Here is a 20,866-nt window from a genome sequence, read left to right as displayed (position 1 = left end):
TGGATCATAGGGTGGGGAAGGGGGCGAAAATTTTGGGAGCCTTGAAAAATGTGTGGAAGTCGAGAACATTATCTCGGAAAGCAAAAATGGGTATGTTTGAAGGAATAGTGGTTCCAACAATGTTGGAAAGATGGAGGTGGAAAGATGGAGTGAAAAAGATTTTGTGTGATCGGGGCCTGAACATGCAGGAGGGTGAAAGGAGGGCAAGGAATAGAGTGAATTGGAGCGATGTGGTATACAGGGGTTGACGTGCTGTCAGTGGATTGAATCAAGGCATGTGAAGCGTCTGGGGTAAACCATGGAAAGCTGTGTAGGTATGTATATTTGCGTGTGTGGACGTGTGTATGTACGTGTGTATGGGGGTTGGGCCATTTCTTTCGTCTGTTTCCTTGCGCTACCTCGCAAACGCGGGAGACAGCGACAAAGTATAAAAAAAAAAAAAAAAAAAAAAAAAAAAAAATATATATATATATGCGTATATATATATATATATATATATATATATATATATATATATATATATATATATATATATATATATATATATTATTTATTTATTTACTTTGCTTTGTCGCTGTCTCCCGCGTTAGCGAGGTAGCGCAAGGAAACAGACGAAAGAATGGCCCAACCCGCCCACATACACATGTATATACATACACGTCCACCCACGCAAATACACTTACCTATACATCTCAATGTACACATATACATACACACACAGACATATACATATATACACATGTACATAATTCATACTGTCTGCCTTTATTTGTTCCCATCGCCACCTCGCCACACATGGAATAACAACCCCCTCCCCCCTCATATGTGCGAGGTAGCGCTAGGAAAAGCCACCAAAGGCCTCACTCGTTCACACCTAGTCTCTAGCTGTCATGTTATAATGCACCGAAACCATAGCTCCCTTTACACATTCAGGCCCCACACAAATTTCCATGGTTTACCCCAGACGCTTCACATGCCCTGGTTCAATTCATTGACAGCACGTCGACCCCGGTATACCACATCGTTCCAAATCACTCTATTCCTTGCACGCCTTTCACCCTCCTGCATGTTCAGGCCCCGATCACTCAAAATCTTTTTCACTCCATCTTTCCACCTCCAATTTGGTCTCCCACTTCTCCTCGTTCCCTCCACCTCTGACATATATATCCTCTTGGTCAATCTTTCCTCACTCATTCTCTCCATGTGACCAAACCATTTCAAAACACCCTCTTCTGCTCTCTCAACCACAATCTTTTTATTTCCACACATCTCTCTTACCCTTACATTACTTACTCAATCAAACCACCTCACACCACATACTGTCCTCAAACATCTCATTTCCAGCACATCCACCCTCCTGCGCACAACTCTATCCATAGCCCACGCCTCCCAACCATACAACATTGTTGGAACCACTATTCCTTCTACCCATTTTTGCATTCCGAGATAATGTTTTCGACTTCCAGACCTTCTTCAACGCTCCCAGAATTTTCGCCCCTCCCCAACCTTATGATTCACTTCCGCTTCCATGGTTCCATCCACTGCCAGATCCACTCCCACATATCTAACACACTTTACTTCATCTAGTTTTTTTCCATTCAAACTTACGTCCCAATTGCCTTGACCAGAACAGACTGCATACTTGCCTCTCTTTCCAAAACTCTTGCATTCACCTCCCTAACAGCCCCATCCATAAACAAATTAAACAACCATGGAGACATCACACACCCCTGCCGCAAACCCACATTCACTGAGAACCAATCACTTTCCTCTCTTCCTACACGTACACATGCCTTACATCATCGATAATAACTTTTCACTGTTTCTGACAACTTGCCTCCCACACCATATATTCTTAAAACCTTCCACAGAGCATCTCTATCAACTCTATCATATGCCTTCTCCAGATTCATAAATGCTACATACAAATCCATTTGTTTTTCTAAGTATTTCTCACATACATTCTTCAAAGCAAACATCCTGATCCACACATCCTCTACCACTTCTGAAACCACACTGATCTTCCCCAATCTGATGCTCTGTACATGCCTTCACCCTCTCAATCAATACACTCCCATTTAATTTCCCAGGAATACTCAACAAACTTATACCTCTGTAATTTGAGCACTCACTCTTATCCCCTTTGCCTTTGTACAATGGCACTATGCACGCATTCCGCCAATCCTCAGGCACCTCACCATGAGTCATACATACATCAAATAACCTTACCAACCAGTCAACAATACAGTCACCCCCTTTTTTAATAAATTCCACTGCAATACCATCCAAACCTGCTGCCTTGCCGGCTTTCATCTTCCGCAAAGCTTTTACTACCTCTTCTCTATTTATCAAATCATTTTCCCTAACCCTCTCGGTTTGCACACCACCTCGACCAAAACACCCTTTATCTGCCACTCTATCATTAAACACATTCAACAAACCTTCAAAATACTCATTCCATCTCCTTCTCACATCACCACTACTTGTTATCACCTTCCCATTAGCCCCCTTCACTGAAGTTTCCATTTGCTCCCTTGTCTTACGCACTTTATTTACCTCCTTCCAAAACATCTTATCATTCTCCCTGAAATTTAATGATACTCTCTCACCCCAACTCTCATTTGCCCTCTTTTTCACCTCTTGCACCTTTCTCTTGACCTCCTGCCTCTTTCTTTTATACCTCTCCCACTCCTTTGCATTTTTTCCCTGCAAAAATCGTCCAAATACCTCTCTCTTCTCTTTCACTAATAATCCCTGGGGATAGGGGAGAAAGAATACTTCCCACGCATTCCTCACGTGTCGTAGAAGGCGACTAAAGGGGACGGGAGCGGGGGGCCAGAAATCCTCCCCTCCTTGTATTTTAACTTTCTAAAAGGGGAAACAGAAGAAGGAGTCACGCGAGGAGTGCTCATCCTCCTCGAAGGCTCAGATTGGGGTGTCTAAATGTGTGTGGATGTAACCAAGATGAGAAAAAAGGAGAGATAGGTATTATGTTTGAGGAAAGGAACCTGGATGTTTTGGCTCTGAGTGAAACGAAGCTCAAGGGTAAAGGGGAAGAGTGGTTTGGGAATGTCTTGCGAGTATAGTCAGGGGTTAGTGAGAAGACAAGAGCAAGGGAAGGAGTAGCACTACTCCTGAATCAGGAGTTGTAGGAGTATGTGACAGAGTGTAAGAAAGTAAATTCTAGATTGATATGGGTAAAACTGAAAGTTGATGGAGAGAGATGGGTGATTATTGGTGCATATGTACCTGGGCATGAAAAGAAAGATCATGAGAGGCAAGTGTTTTGGGAGCAGCTAAATGAGTGTGTTAGTGGTTTTGATGCACAAGACCGGGTTATAGTGATGGGTGATTTGAATGCGAAAGTGAGTAATGTGGCAGTTGAGGGAATAATTGGTATACATGGAGTGTTCAGTGTTGTAAATGGAAATGGTGAAGAGCTTGTAGATTTTTGTGCTGAAAAAGGACTGGTGATTGGGAATACCTGGTTTAAAAAGCGAGATATACCTAAGTATACGTATGTAAGTAGGAGAGACGGCCAGAGAGCGTTATTGGATTACGTGTTAATTGATAGATGCACGAGAGACTTTTGGATGTTAATGTGCTGAGAGGTGCAACTGGAGGGATGTCTGATCATTATCTTGTGGAGGCGAAGGTGAAGATTTGTGGGGGTTTTCAGAAAAGAAGAGAGAATGTTGGGGTGAAGAGAGTGGTGAGACTAAGTGAGCTTGGGAAGGAGACTTGTGTGAAGAAGTACCAGGAGAGACTGAGTACAGAATGGAAAAAGGTGAGAACAAAGGAGGTAAGGGGAGTGGGGGAGGAATGGGATGTATTTAGGGAAGCAGTGATGGCTTGCGCAGAAGATGCTTGTGGCATAAGAAGCGTGGGAGGTGGGTTGATTAGAAAAGGTAGTGAGTGGTGGGATGAAGAAGTAAGATATATATATATATATATATATATATATATATATATATATATATATATATATATATATATATATATATATATATATATATATATATATATATATATATATATTTCCACATGGAAATAAAAAGAGCGTGGTTGAGAGAGCAGAAGAGGGTGTTTTGAAATGGTTTGGGCACATGGAGAGAATGAGTGAGGAAAGATTGACCAAGAGGATATATGTGTCGGAGGTGGAGGGAACGAGGATAAGAGGGAGACCAAATTTGAGGTGGAAAGATGGAGTGAAAAAGATTTTGTGTGATCGGGGCCTGAACATGCAGGAGGGTGAAAGGAGGGCAAGGAACAGAGTGAATTGGAGCGATGTGGTATACCGGGGTTGACGTGCTGTCAGTGGAGTGAATCAAGGCATGTGAAGCGTCTGGGGTAAACCATGGAAAGCTGTGTAGGTATGTATATTTGCGTGTGTGGACGTATGTATATACATGTGTATGGGGGTGGGTTGGGCCATTTCTTTCGTCTGTTTCCTTGCGCTACCTCGCAAACGCGGGAGACAGCGACAAAGCAAAAAAAAAAAAAAAGATATTCATATATATATATATATATATATATATATATATATATATATAGATAGATAGATAGATAGATAGATAGATAGATAGATAGATATATCATGAGAGGCAAGTTTTCTGGGAGCAGCTGAGCGAGTGTGTCAGCAGCTTTGATGCACGAAACAGGGTTATAGTGATGGGTGATTCGAATGCAAAGCTGAGTAATGTGGCAGATGATAGTATAGATGGTGCACATGTGGTGTTCAGTGTTATAAATGGAAATAGTGAAGTGCTTTTGTGTGCTAAAAAAGAGCTGGTGATTGGGAATGCCTGGTCTAAATATAGAGATATACATAAGTATACGTATGTAAGTAATAGAGATGGCCAGAGTCAGTTATTGGATTAAAAGTTGATTGATAAGCGTGTGAAAAAGAGAATTTTGGATGATATTGTGCTGAGAGGGGCAACTGGAGGGTTGTCTGATCATTATCTTATGGAGGGGAAGGTGAAGATTTGTAGAGAAGAGAATGTTGGGGTGAAGAAGGTGGTGAGAGCATGTGACCTTGGAAAGGAGACTTGTGTGAGGAAGTACCAGGAGAGATTGAGTGCAGAATGGAAAAGGGTAAGAGGAAAGGACATAAGGGGAATGGAGGAGGAGTGGGATGTGTTTAGCGAAGCAGTGATGGCTGTCGCAAAAGATGCCTGTGGCATGAGAAAGGTGGGAAGTGGGCAGATTTGAAAGGGTAGTGAGTGGTGGGATGAAGTTAGATTGTTAGTGAAAGAGAGGAGGGTGGCATTTGGAAGACTTAGGCAGGCAAGTAGTGCAGATGATTGGGAGATGTATAAAAGAAAGAGGCAGAAGGTAAAGAAAAAGGTGCAAGAGGTGAAAAAGAGGGCAAATAATAGTTGCGGTTAGAAAGTATCATTAAAATTTAGGGAGAATATAAAGATGTTTTGGAAGGAGATAAATAATGTGCGGAAGATAAGAGAACAAATAGGAACATCGGTGAAGGGGACAAATAGGGCGATGATAACAAGTGGTGGTGAAGTGAGAAGGAGATGGAGTGAGTATTTTGAAGGTTATTGAGTGTGTTTGATGCTATCATTAGATATGGCAGATATGGGGAGTTTTGGTCGAGATGGTGTGCGAAGTGGAAGGGTAAGGAAGAATGGTTTGGTAAACTCAGAAGAGGTAGTGAAAGCTTTGCGAAAGATGAAAGCCGGCTTTGCGGCGGGTTTGGATGGTATTACAATTTAATTTTCTAAAAAAGGGGTGACTGTGTTGTTGACTGGTTGGTGAGAATACTCAGTCTATGTATGGTTCATGGTGAAGTGCACGAGGATTGGCGGAATGCTTGCATAGTGCCATTGTATAAAGGCAAAGAGGATAAAAGTAAGTGATCAAATTACAGAGGTATAGGTTTGCTGAGTATTCCTGGGAAATTATACAGGAGGGTATTGATTGAGAGGGTGAAGGTATATGCAAAGCATCAGATTGGGGAAGAGCAGTGTGGTTTCAGAAGTGGTAGAGGATGTGTTGATAAGGTTTTTGCTTTGAAGAATGTGTGAGAAATACTTAGAAAATCGGCTGGATTTGTATGTAGTATTTATGGATCTGAAGAAGGCATATGATAGAGTTGATAGAGATGCTCTGTAGAAGGTATTAAGAGTATATGTTATGGGAGGTTAGCTGCTAGAATGCCATTTAATGGGAATGCCATTTAATGGGTGGCGGGGTGGCGACGAGATGGATGAAGGCAGCAAGTATGAATATGTACATGTGCATTTATGTATATTTCTGTATATGCAAATGTATGTATACGTTGAAATGCATTGGAATGTATATGTGCTTGTGGGCGTTTATGTATATACATGTGCATGTGCGTGGGTTGGGCCATTCTTCCGTCTGTTTCCTTGAGCTACCTCGCCAACACAGTAGACTGCGACAAAGTATGATAATAATAATAATAACAATAATAATAATAATAATAATAATAATAATAATAATAATAATAATAATAATAATAACAATAATGATACTACTAATGATAATAATAATGATGATAATAATAATAATAATGATAATAATAATAAGTGTAGCAGAAAGATTCTTACCGGTCTGCCTGGCACAAATCTTATCACAATTTCTATATGGAACTTTCTGGTAAATTCCTGATTAAGATATTCTCTATAGTGTTATTGTTGCTGAAGGTAACATTTACATTAAGGGATTTAAGGAACATGGGAATCAAAGTAATATTATTATTAAAAGGGAGAACTAAAAGATTCTTGGTATCAGTGGGAGGTTTGGGTTCAACTCAGTAGAATGCTTTCTTTGCTAACTTAAGGGATTTATTAATGAAAGTTTTAGGGTACTTTAACTTGGATCCAATAGAATATATCTTCTTAAACTCATAGTCAATAAACTATAGACCGCAAATACGTAATGCCCTAAGGAATATACTGAAATGATGATAATTTAACTCTGTCAAGTTGAGATGAGTAATAATGCATATATGAGCATACATTGGTGGGTTTTCTGTATCTGCTAAACTTGAACTTGTTTTCTTGTCTACGGATCAAGCACTTTGTTCGTATTCATATACCTCCGCGTTGTACAGTTAGGTGCTATCTGCTGGCTGTTAGCCTGATGAGAAATGACCGTTATAGACCTCGTTGCTCACCGACGTGAGCGAAGGGTATTCGAGTACACAGTATTCGAATAGTTACATCCCTGTCTAGGGGCGATCATAGACTAGCGGTAGCCTTCCCGCCTATTGCACAGGGGTCCCGGGATCGATCTTGGCAGTTGGAGGTTTGTATGTCCTATGAAGATGCGCGTCAATATGCACTTTGTTCATATATATATATATATATATATATATATATATATATATATATATATATATATATATATTTTTTTTTTTTTTTTTTTTTTTCATACTATTTGCCATTTCCCGTGTTAGCGAGGTAGCGTTAAGAACAGAGAACTGGGCCTTAGAGGGAATATCCTCACCTGACCCCCTTCTCTGTTCCTTCTTTTGGAAAATTGAAAAAAAACAAGAAAGGGGAGGATTTCCAGCCACCCGCTCCCTCCCCTTTTAGTCGCCTTCTACGACACGCAGGGAATACGTGGGAAGTATTCTTTCTCCCCTATCCCCAGGGATAATATATATATATATAAATATAAATAAATATATGTATATATATATATATATATATATATATATATATATATATATATATATATATACGAATAAAGTGTATATGAACGCGCACCTTCATAGAACATACAAAGCTCCAACAGCCAGGATCGAACCTGGGAACCCTTGTGCAAGAGGCAGGCATGCTAACCGCTAGGCTAAGGGACTATTCGAAATACTAAGTACTCGAATACCCTTCGTCTCACAATGGTGATCAACGGGGTCTATCGGTTGTTTCCGAACAGAACACATAGCCAGCTGATAGCGTTTTTACCGAACCTGACTGTACAACGCGGAGTTATATGAATACGAATAAAGTGTATATGAACGCGCACCTTCATAGAACATACAAAGCTCCAACAGCCAGGATCGAACCTGGGACCCCTTGTGCAAGAGGCAGTCATGCTAACCGCTAGGCTAAGGGACTGTATAATAGGAAACGCTATCAGCTGGCTATGTGTTCTGTTCGGAAACAACCGATAGACCCCGTTGCTCACCATTGTGGGACGAAGGGTATTCGAGTACTTAGGATTTCGAATAGTTGTTTCCTATTATACAGTCCCTTAGCCTAGCGGTTAGCATGCCTGCCTCTTGCAAAAGGGGTCCCAGGTTCGATCCTGGCTGTTGGAGCTTTGTATGTTCTATGAAGGTGCGCGTTCATATACACTTTATTCGTATTCATATAACTCCGCGTTGTACAGTCAGGTTCGGTAAAACGCTATCAGCTGGCTATGTGTTCTGTTCGGAAACAACCGATAGACCCCGTTGCTCACCATTGTGAGACGAAGGGTATTCGAGTACTTAGTATTTCGAATAGTTGTTTCCTATTATACAGTCCCTTAGCCGAGCGGTTAGCATGCCTGCCTCTTGCACAGGGGGTCCCAGGTTCGATCATGGCTGTTGGAGCTTTGTATGTTCTATGAAGGTGCGCGTTCATATACACTTTATTCGTATTCATATAACTCCGCGTTGTACAGTCAGGTTCGGTAAAACGCTATCAGCTGGCTTTGTCTTCTGTTCGGAAACAACCGATAGACCCCGTTGCTCACCATTGTGAGACGAAGGGTATTAGAGTACTTAGTATTTCGAATAGTTGTTTCCTATTATACAGTCCCTTAGCCTAGCGGTTAGCATGCCTGCCTCTTGCATAAGGGGTCCCAGGTTCGATCCTGGCTGTTGGAGCTTTGTACGATATATATGTATATATATATATATATATATATATATATATATATATATATATATATATATATATATATATGAAGTCTGTTGGGGATGAGAGAGCCTGGGAAGTGAGTCAGTTGTTGTTCGCTGATGATACAGCGCTGGTGGCTGATTCATGTGAGAAACTGCAGAAGCTGGTGACTGAGTTTGGAAAAGTGTGTGGAAGAAGAAAGTTAAGAGTAAATGTGAATAAGAGCAAGGTTATTAGGTACAGTAGGGTTGAGGGTCAAGTCAATTGGGAGGTGAGTTTGAATGGAGAAAAACTGGAGGAAGTGAAGTGTTTTAGATATCTGGGAGTGGATCTGGCAGCGGATGGAACCATGGAAGCGGAAGTGGATCATAGGGTGGGGGAGGGGGCGAAAATCCTGGGGGCCTTGAAGAATGTGTGGAAGTCGAGAACATCATCTCGGAAAGCAAAAATGGGTATGTTTGAAGGAATAGTGGTTCCAACAATGTTGTATGGTTGCGAGGCGTGGGCTATGGATAGAGTTGTGCGCAGGAGGATGGATGTGCTGGAAATGAGATGTTTGAGGACAATGTGTGGTGTGAGGTGGTTTGATCGAGTGAGTAACGTAAGGGTAAGAGAGATGTGTGGTAATAAAAAGAGCGTGGTTGAGAGAGCAGAAGAGGGTGTTTTGAAGTGGTTTGGGCACATGGAGAGGATGAGTGAGGAGAGATTGACCAAGAAGATATATGTGTCGGAGGTGGAGGGAACAAGGAGAAGAGGGAGACCAAATTGGAGGTGGAAGGATGGAGTGAAAAGGATTTTGTGTGATCGGGGCCTGAACATGCAGGAGGGTGAAAGGAGGGCAAGGATTAGAGTGAATTGGAGCGATGTGGTATACCGGGGTTGACGTGCTGTCAGTGGATTGAATCGGGGCATGTGAAGCGTCTGGGGTAAACCATGGAAAGCTGTGTAGGTATGTATATTTGCGTGTGTGGACGTATGTATATACATGTGTATGGGGGGGGGGGGGGTTGGGCCATTTCTTGCATCTGTTTCCTTGCGCTACCTCGCAAACGCGGGAGACAGCGACAAAGTACAATAAAATAAATTAATAATATATATATATATATATATATATATATATATATATATATATATATATATATATATATATATATATATATATATATATATATATATATATATATATATATATATATATATATATATACGTATGTATAAATACATATACAGTTGTAGTTCGCTGATGATACAGCGCTGGTGGCTGATTCATGTAAGAAACTTCAGAAGCTGGTGACTGAGTTTGGTAAAGTGTGTGAAAGAAGAAAGTTAAGAGTAAATGTGAATAAGAGCAAGGTTATTAGGTACAGTAGGGTTGAGGGTCAAGTCAATTGGGAGGTAAGTTTGAATGGAGAAAGCTGGAGGAAGTAAAGTGTTTTAGATATATGGGAGTGGATCTGGCAGCGGATGGAACCATGGAAGCGGAAGTGAATCATAGGGTGGGGGGAGGGCCGAAAATTCTGGGAGCTATGAAGAATGTTTGGAAGTCGAGAACATTATCTCGGAAAGCAAAAATGGGTATGTGTGAAGGAATAGTGGTTCCAACAATGTTGTATGGTTGCGAGGCGTGGGCTATGGATAGAGTTGTGCGCAGGAGAGTGGATGTGCTGGAAATGAAATGTTTGAGGACAATATGTGGTGTGAGGTGGTTTGATCGAGTAAGTAATGTAAGGGTGAGAGAGATGTGTGGAAATAAAAAGAGTGTGGTTGAGAGAGCAGAAGAGGGTGTTTTGAAATGGTTTGGTCACATGGTGAGAATGAGTAGCGAAAGATTGACCAAGAGGATATATGTGTCAAAGGTGGGGGGAACGAGAAGTGGGAGACCAAATTGGAGGTGGAAAGATGGAGTGAAAAAGATTTTGAGTGATCGGGGCCTGAACATGCAGGAGGGTGAAAGGCGTGCAAGGAATAGAGTGAATTGGAACGATGTGGTATAATGGGGTCGACGTGCTGTCAATAGATTGAACCAGGGCATGTGAAGCGTCTGGGGTAAACCATGCAAAGTGTGTGGGGCCTGGATGTGGAAAGGGAGCTGTGGTTTCGGTGCATAACGAATGGGGCCTTTGGTGTTTTTCCTAGCGCTACCTCGCACACATGAGAGGAGAGGGGGTTGTTATTCCATGTGTGGCGAGGTGGCGATGGGAACAAATAAAGGTAAACAGTATGAATTATGTACATGTGTATATATGTATATGTCTGTGTGTGAAAATATATGTGTACATTGAGATGTATAGGTAAGTATATTGTGCGTGTGTGGACATGTATGTATATACATGTGTATGTGGGCGGGTTGGGCCATTCTTTCGTCTGTTTCCTTGCGCTACCTCGCTAACGCGGGAGACAGCGACAAAGCAAAATAGAAATAAAAAATAAATATAAATATATATATACATATATATGTATATATATATATATATATATATATATATATATATATATATATATATATATATATATATATATATATATATATATATATATATATATATATATATATAATATATATATATATATATATATTATCCTTAACGATAGGGGAGAAAGAATACTTCCCACGCATTCCTCACGTGTCGTAGAAGGCGACTAAAGGGGACGGGAGCGGGGGGCCAGAAACCCTCCCCTCCTTGTATTTTAACTTTCTAAAAGGAGAAACAGAAGAAGCAGTCACGCAGGGAGTGCTGATCCTCCTCGAAGGCTCATATTGGGGTGTCTAAATGTGTGTGGATGTAACCAAGATGAGAAAAAAGGAGAGATAGGTATTATGTTTGAGGAAAGGAACCTGGATGTTTTGGCTCTGAGTGAAACGAAGCTCAAGGGTAAAGGAGAAGAGTGGTTTGGGAATGTCTTGGGAGTAAATTCAGGGGTTAGTGAGAGGACAAGAGCAAGGGAAGGAGTAGCACTACTCCTGAAACAGGAGGTGTGGGAGTATGTGATAGAGTGTAAGAAAGTAAATTCTAGATTGATATGGGTAAAACTGAAAGTTGATGGAGAGAGATGGGTGATTATTGGTGCATATGTACCTGGGCATGAGAAGAAAGATCATGAGAGGCAAGTGTTTTGGGAGCAGCTGAATGAGTGTGTTAGTGGTTTTGATGCACAAGACCGGGTTATAGTGATGGGTGATTTAAATGCAAAAGTGAGTAATGTGGCAGTTGAGGGAGTAATTGGTATACATGGGGTGTTCAGTGTTGTAAATGGAAATGGTAAGGAGCTTGTAGATTTATGTGCTGAAAAAGGACTGGTGGTTAGGAATACCTGGTTTAAGAAGCGAGATATACATAAATATACGTATGTAAGTAGGAGAGATGGCCAGAGAGCGTTATTGGATTACGTGTTAATTGATAGGCGCACGAAAGAGAGACTTTTGGATGTTAATGTGCTGAGAAGTGCAACTGGAGGGATGTCTGATCAATATCATATGAGGCGAAGGTGAAGATTTGTAGCGGTTTTCAGAAAAGAAGAGAGAATGTTGGGGTGAAGAGAGTGGTGAGAGTAAGTGAGCTTGGGAAGGAGACTTGTGTGAGGAAGTACCAGGAGAGATTAAGTACAGAATGGAAAAAGGTGAGAACAAAGGAGGTAAGGGGAGTGGGGGAGGAATGGGATGTATTTAGGGAATCAGTGATGGCTTGGGCAAAAGATGCTTGTGGCATGAGAACCGTAGGAGGTGTGTTGATTAGAAAGGATAGTGAGTGGTGGGATGAAGTAAGATTGTTAGTGAAAGAGAAGAGATAGGCATTTGGACGATTTTTTCAGGGAAAAAATGCAAATGAGTGGGAGATGTATAAAAGAAAGAGGCAGAAGGTCAAGAGAAAGGTGCAAGAGGTGAAAAAGAGGGCAAATGAGAGTTGGGGTGAGAGAGTATCATTAAATTTTAGGGAAAATTTAAAGATGTTCTGGAAGGAGGTAAATAAAGTGCGTAAGACAAGGGAGCAAATGGGAACTTCAGTGAAGGGGGAGGAGATAACAAGTAGTGGTGATGTGAGAAGGAGATGGAGTGAGTATTTTGAAGGTTTGTTGAATGTGTTTGATGATAGAGTGGCAGATATAGGATGTTTTGGTCGAGGTGGTGTGCAAAGTGAGAGAGTTAGGAAAAATGATTTGTTAAACAGAGAAGAGGTAGAAAAGGTTTGCGGAAGATGAAAGCCGGCAAGGCAGTGGAATATATTAAAAAAGGGGGTTACTGTATTGTTGACTGGTTGGTAAGGTTATTTAATGTATGTATGATTCATGGTGAGGTGCCTGAGGATTGGCAAAATGCTTGCATAGTGCCGTTGTACAAAGGCAAAGGGGATAAGAGTGAGTGCTCAAATTACAGAGGTATAAGTTTGTTGAGTATTCCTGGTAAATTATATGGGAGGGTATTGATAAAGAGGGTGAAGGCATGTACAAAGCATCAGATTGGGGAAGAGCAGTGTGGTTTCAGAAGTGGTAAAGGATGTGTGGATCTGGTGTTTGCTTTGAAGAATGTATGTGAGAAATAGTTAGAAAAGCAAATGGATTTGTATGTAGCATTTATGGATCTGGAGAAGACATATGATAGAGTTGATAGAGATGCTCTGTGGAAGGTATTAAGAATATATGGTGTGGGAGTCAAGTTGTTAGAAGCAGTGAAAAGTTTTTATCGAGGATGTAAGGAAGTAGGAAGGTGTAGGAAGAGAGGAAAGTGATTGGTTCACAGTGAATGTAGCTTTGCGGCAGGGGTGTGTGATGTCTCCATGGTTGTTTAATATGTTCATGGATAGGGTTGTTAGGGCGGTGACTGCAAGAGTTTTGGAAAGAGGGGCAAGTATGCAGTCTGCTGTGGATGAGAGGGCTTGGGAAGTGAGTCAGTTGTTGTTCGCTGATGATACAGCGCTGGTGGCTGATTCATATGAGAAACTGCAGAAGCTGGTGACTGAGTTTGGTAAAGTGTGTGAAAGAAGAAAGTTAAGAGTAAATGTGAATAAGAGCAAGGTTATTAGGTACAGTAGGGTTGAGGGTCAAGTCAATTGGGAGGTAAGTTTGAATGGAGAAAAACTGGAGGAAGTAAAGTGTTTTAGATATCTGGGAGTGGATCTGGCAGCGGATGGAATCATGGAAGCGGAAGTGAATCATAGGGTGGGGGAGGATGCGAAAATTCTGGGAGAGTTGAAGAATGCCTGGAAGCCGAGAACATTATATCGGAAAGCAAAAATGGGTATATTTGAAGGAATAGTGGTTCCAACAATGTTGTATGGTTGCAAGGCGTGGACTATGGATAGAGTTGTGCGGACGAGGGTGGATGTGCTGAAATTGAGATGTTCGAGGACAAAATGTGGTGTGAGGTGGTTTGACCGAGTAAGTAATGTAAGGGTAAGAGAGATGTGTGGAAATAAAAAGAGTGTGGTTGAGAGAGCAAAAGAGGGTGTTTTGAAATGGTTTGGTTACATGGATAGAATGAGTGAGGAAAGATTGACCAAGAGGATATATGTGTCAAAGGTGGGGGGAACGAGGAGAAGTGGGAGACCAAATTGGAGGTGGAAAGATGGAGTGAAAAAGATTTTGAGTGATCGGGGCCTGAACATGCAGGAGGGGTGAAAGGCGTGCAAGGAATAGAGTGAATTGGAACGATGTGGTATACCGGGGTCGACGTGCTGTTAATGGATTGAACCAGGGCATGTGAAGCGTCTGGGGTAAACCATGGAAAGCTCTGTGGGGCCTGGATGTGGAAATGGAGCTGGGGGTTTCGGTGCATTATTACATGACAGCTAGAGACTGAGTTTGAACGACTGGGGCCTTTGTTATCTTTTCCTAGCGCTACTTCGCACACATGAGGGGGGATGGTGTTGTTATTCTATGTGTGGCGAGGTGGCGATGGGAATATATAAAGGCAGACAGTATGAATTTTGTACATGTGTAAATATGTATATGTCTGTGTGTATATATATGTGTACATTGAGATGTATAGGTATGCATATTTGCGTGTGTGGACGCGTATGTATATTCATGTGTATGTGGGTGGGTTGGGCCATTCTTTCGTCTGTTTCCTTGCGCTACCTCGCTAACGCGGGAGACAGCGACAAAGGAAAATAAATGAATGAAAATATATATATATATATATATATATATATATATATATATATATATATATATATATATATATATATATATATATACAGCGGTAATGAGATGGCTTTGATTATGGTCTACTTGTTGCTACATACCTCAGCTGTGAAGGGAGATAAGATGGCAAAGGAGCGATTCTTTTCCTTGGGTGCAGGTGACACCAGTGTGGTGGATTCCATGTAATAAGGTACCGTAAAGTCCACTACAGTCTCACGGATATCTGCAAAGACCATAAGCGGGCAATATATATCTGAATGCGTTGGGAGAATGGACGAAAAACATTTGATCATTCATGTTTTCTCCCCAGATGATCATTGAGACACAACGAAAATTTCCTGACGTTGCTTATGAGTAAAATGTTAAGCCTTCTTATGGTAATGGAAAAGATTACCTACATATCCTCTAAAGGTAAATGAAATTATGATCATGAAATTTTTATATATATATTCATTCTTTTTTAAGAGAATAATGCAGTCACATGAAAAGAGTATTCTTTGCTATATTGATGAACTTATGCAAATATTTGCAGAAAAGAGTGCATGGTGTAAAAGCTTAGAAATGAAGGAACTAAAGAAGAAATTATGTAGCCACTATTCTCAAGAAAATATAATGTGTCCCAAATACGAAAGGAAGAGGAAAATTAATTGCACACCAAATATCATTTAATAAGCTTATGATACGCTAGTTGTCTGTCTTGAACAATAGCAGGTTTAACAAATGGTGTCCTAGTTACGTTTTTTCGTTGTGTATCAACTGACTGTTATATTTCTCTCTTCTGTCTCCCCTGATGATGTGATTATTTGACAAAAGTGCACTTGGGAACTTCTTGTGTTTCATTTTCCCCGTGGACTCACACAAATATATGTATATATATATATATATATATATATATATATATATATATATATATATATATATATATATATATATTATTTATATTTATCATACTTTGTCGCTGTCTCCCGCGTTAGCGAAGTAGCGCAAGGAAACCGACGAAATAATGGCCCAACCCACCAAAATACACATGTATATACATACACGTCCACAAACGCACATATACATATCTATCCATCTCAACGTATACATATATATACACACAGAGATATATACATATATACACATGTATATAATTCATACTGTCTGCCCTTATTCATTCCCGTCGCCACGCCGCCACACATGAAATAACAGCTCCCTTACCCCACATGTGTGCGAGGTAGCGCTAGGAAAAGACAACAAATGTCACATTCGTTTATACTCATTCTCTAGCTGTCATGTATAATTCACCCATATATATATATATATATATATATATATATATATATATATATATATATATATATATATATATATATATATATATATATATATATATATATATATATATATATATATATACATACATATATATTTTACTTTTTATTTATCATTCTTTGTCGCTCTCTCCCGCGTTAGCAAAGTAGCGCAAGGAAACACACGAAAGAATGACCCAACCCACCAACATACACATGTATATACATACACGTTCACACAAGCACATATACATACCTATACATCACAACGTATACATATATATACAACCAGACATACACATATATACACATGTACATAATTCATACTGTCTGCCTTTATTCATTCTCGTCGCCACCCCGCCATACATGAAATGACAACCCCCTCCCCCTGCATGTGCGCGAGGTAACACTAGGAAAAGACAACAAAGGCCACATTCTTTCACACTCAGTCTCTAGCTGTCATGTATAATGCACGGAAACGACAGCGCCCTTTCCACATCCAGGCCCCACAAAACTTTCCATGGTTTAACCCAGACGCTCCACATACCCTGGTTCAATCCAGAGACACCATGTCGACCACGGTATACCACATCGTTCCAATTCACTCTTTTCCTTGCAAGCCTTTCACCCTTCTACATGTTCAGGCCCTGATTACTCAAAATCTTTTTTACTCCATCTTTCCACCTCCAATTTGATCTCCCACTTCCCCTCGTTCCATCCACCTCTGTCAATCTTTTCTCACTCATTCTCTCCATGCGACGAAACCATTTCAAAAAACCCTCTTCTGCTCTCTCACCCACACTGTTTTTATTACCACACATCTCTCTTACCCTTTCATTACTTACTCGATCAAACTACCTTACACCACATATTGTCATCAAACATCTCATTTCCAGCACATCCACCCTCCTTCGCACAACACTATCCACAGCCCACGCCTCGCAACCATATAACATTATCGGAACCACTATTCCTTCAAACATACCCATTTTTTTGCTTTCCGAGATAACGTTCTCACCTTCCACACATTTTTCAACGCTCACAGAACTTTCACCCCTTCCCCAACCCTATGACTCACTTCGGCTTCCATAGTTCCATCCGCTGCCAAATCCACTTCCAGATATCTAAAAACTTCACTTCCTCCAGTTTTCCTCCATTCAAACTTACCTCCCGATTGACTTATCCCTCAACCCTACTTTACCAATTAACCTTGCTCTTATTCATATTTACTCTCAGCTTTCTTGACACACTTAACCAAACTCAGTCACCAGCTTCTGCAGTTTCTCACCCGAATCAGCCACCGGCGATATATCATCAGCGACCAACAACTGACTCACTTCCCAAGCTCTCTCATCCACAATAGACTGCATACTTGCCCCTCTCTTCAAAACTCTTGCATTCACCTCTCAACCCCATCCATAAAAAAATTAAACAAACATAGAGACATCACGCACCCCTGCCGCAAACTGATATTCACTGAGGACCTATCACTTTCCTCTCTTCCTACTCGTACACATGACTTACATCCTCGATAAAAGCTTTTCACTGCTTCTAACAACTTGTCGTTCACACCATATACTCTTAATACCTTCCATAGAGCATCTCTATTAACTCTATCATATGCCTTCTCCAGATCCATAAATGTTACATACATATCCATTTGCTTTTCTAAGTATTTCTAACATACATTCTTCAAAGCAAACACCTGATCCACACATCCTTTACCACTTCTGATACCACGCTCCTCTTCCCCAATCTGATGCTTTCTACATGCCTTCACACTTTCAATCAATAAATCCCACATGATTTCCCAGGAATACTCAACAAACTTATACCAATGTAATTTGAGCACTCACCTTTATCACCTTTACCTTTGTACAATGGCACTATACAAGCATTCCGCCAATTTTCAGGCACCTCACTATCAGTCATAATTACATTAAATAACCTTACCAACCAGTCAATGATAAAGTTACCCCCTTTTCCAATAAATTCCACTGCAGTACTTTCCAAAACCGCTGCCTTTTCGGCTTTCATCTTCCGCAAAGCTTTTACTACCTCTTCTCTGTATACCAAATTATTCTACGTAACCCTCTCACTTTGCACACCACCTCGACCGAAACGCCCTATATGTGTCATATATATATACACACACACATATATATATATATATATATATATATATATATATATATATATATATATATATATATATATATATATATATATATATATATATATATATATCTAATCAACCCACCTCCCACTCTTCTCATGCCACAAGCATCTTTTGCGCAATCCATCACTGATTCCCTAAATATATCCCATTCCTTCTCCACTCCCCTTACTTCCATGGTTCTCACCTTTTTTCATTCTGTACTCAGTCTCTCCTGGTACTTCCTCACACAAGTCTCCTTCCCAAGCTCACCTACTCTCACCACCCTCTTCACCCCAACATTCTCTCTTCTTTTCTGAAAACCCATACAAATCTTTACCTTAGCCTCCACAAGATAATGATCAGACATCCCTCCAGTTGCACATCTCAGCATATTAACATCCAAAAGTCTCTCTTTCACGCGCCTGTCAATTAACACGTAATCCAATAACGCTCTCTGGCCATCTCTCCTACTTACATACGTATACTTATGTATATCTCGCTTTTTAAACCAGGTATTCCCAATCACCATTCCTTTTTCAGCACATAAATCTAAAAGCTCTTCACCATTTCCATTTACAACACTGAACACCCCATGTATACCAATTATTCCCTCAACTACCACATTACTCACTTTTGCATTCAAATCACCCATCACTATAACCCGGTCTCGTGCATAAAAACCACTAACACACTCATTCAGCTGCTCCCAAAAACACTTGCCTCTCATGATCTTTCTTCTCATGCCCAGGTGCATATGCACCAATAGAAAGGGTAATGAGTGGTGGGATGAAGAAGTAAGATTATTAGTGAAAGAGAAGAGAGAGGCATTTGGACGATTTTTCCAAGGAAAAAATGCAATTGAGTGGGAGATGTATAAAAGAAAGAGACAGGAGGTCAAGAGAAAGGTGCAAGAGGTGAAAAAGAGGGCAAATGAGAGTTGGGGTGAGAGAGTATCATTAAATCTTAGGGAGAATAAAAAGATGTTCTGGAAGGAGGTAAATAAAGTGCGTAAGACAAGGGAGCAAATGGGAACTTCAGTGAAGGGCGCTAATGAGGAGGTGATAACAAGTAGTGGTGATGTGAGAAGGAGATGGAGTGAGTATTTTAAAGGTTTGCTGAATGTATTTGATGATACAGTGGCAGATATAGGGTATTTTGGTCGAGGTGGTGTGCAAAGTGAGAGGGTTAGGGAATATGATTTGCTAAACAGAGAAGAGGTAGTAAAAGCTTTGCGGAAGATGAAAGCCGGTAAGGCAGCAGGTTTGGATGGTATTGCAGTGGAATTTATTAAAAAAGGGGGTGACTGTATTGTTGACTGGTTGGTAAGGTTATTTAATGTATGTATGATTCATGGTGAAGTGCCTGAGGATTGGCGGAATGCTTGCATAGTGCCATTGTACAATGGCAAAGGGGATAAGAGTGAGTGCTCAAATTACAGAGGTATAAGTTTGTTGAGTATTCCTGGTAAATTATATGGGAGGGTATTGATTGAGAGGGTGAAGGCATGTACAGAGCATCAGATTGGGGAAGAGCAGTGAGGTTTCAGAAGTGGTAGAGGATGTGTGGATCAGGTGTTTGCTTTGAAGAATGTATGTGAGAAATACTTAGAAAAGCAAATGGATTTGTATGTAGCATTTATGGATCTGGAGAAGGCATATGATAGAGTTGATAGAGATGCTCTGTGGAAGGTATTAAGAATATATGGTGTGGGAGTCAAGTTGTTAGAAGCAGTGAAAAGTTTTTATCGAGGATGTAAGGCATGTGTACGTGTAGGAAGAGAGGAAAGTGATTGGTTCTCAGTGAATGTAGGTTTGCGGCAGGGGTGTGTGATGTCTCCATGGTTGTTTAATTTGTTTATGGATGGGGTTGTTAGGGAGGTGAATGCAAGAGTTTTGGAAAGAGGGGCAAGTATGAAGTCTGTTGTGGATGAGAGAGCTTGGGAAGTGAGTCAGTTGTTGTTCGCTGATGATACCGCGCTAGTGGCTGATTCATGTGAGAAACTGCAGAAGCTGGTGACTGAGTTTGGTAAAGTGTGTGAAAGAAGAGAGTTAAGAGTAAATGTGAATAAGAGCAGGGTTATTAGGTACAGTAGGGTTGAGGGTCAAGTCAATTGGGAGGTAAGTTTGAATGGAGAAAAACTGGAGGAAGTAAAGTGTTTTAGATATCTGGGAGTGGATCTGGCAGCGGATGGAACCATGGAAGCGGAGGTGAATCATAGGGTGGGGGAGGGGGCGAAAATCCTGGGAGCCTTGAAGAATGTGTGGAAGTGAGAACATTATCTCGGAAAGCAAAAATGGGTATGTTTGAAGGAATAGTGGTTCCAACAATGTTGTATGGTTGCGAGGCGTGGGCTATGGATAGAGTTGTGGGGAGGAGGGTGGATGTGCTGGAAATGAGATGTTTGA

The 20,866-nt window shown here is 40.7% G+C and overlaps 1 protein-coding gene across 1 annotated transcript in view; it reads right to left on the bottom strand.

The window, feature by feature from the left end:
• LOC139758946 (glutamate receptor ionotropic, delta-2-like) overlaps positions 1–20,866 on the bottom strand; it is a 174,944-nt gene that overhangs the window by 90,910 nt on the left and 63,168 nt on the right. Inside the window, exon 5 of the mRNA XM_071680762.1 lies at positions 15,113–15,234. Coding sequence (XP_071536863.1) covers positions 15,113–15,234 — 122 coding nt within the window. The remainder of the gene's footprint in view (positions 1–15,112; positions 15,235–20,866) is intronic.

This window comes from Panulirus ornatus, chromosome 32 (genome assembly GCF_036320965.1).
Source record: "Panulirus ornatus isolate Po-2019 chromosome 32, ASM3632096v1, whole genome shotgun sequence".
Lineage (NCBI taxonomy): Eukaryota > Metazoa > Arthropoda > Malacostraca > Decapoda > Palinuridae > Panulirus > Panulirus ornatus.
The sequence above is the reverse complement of the archived record's forward strand: the minus strand, read 5'-3'. Positions and strand labels throughout refer to the sequence as shown.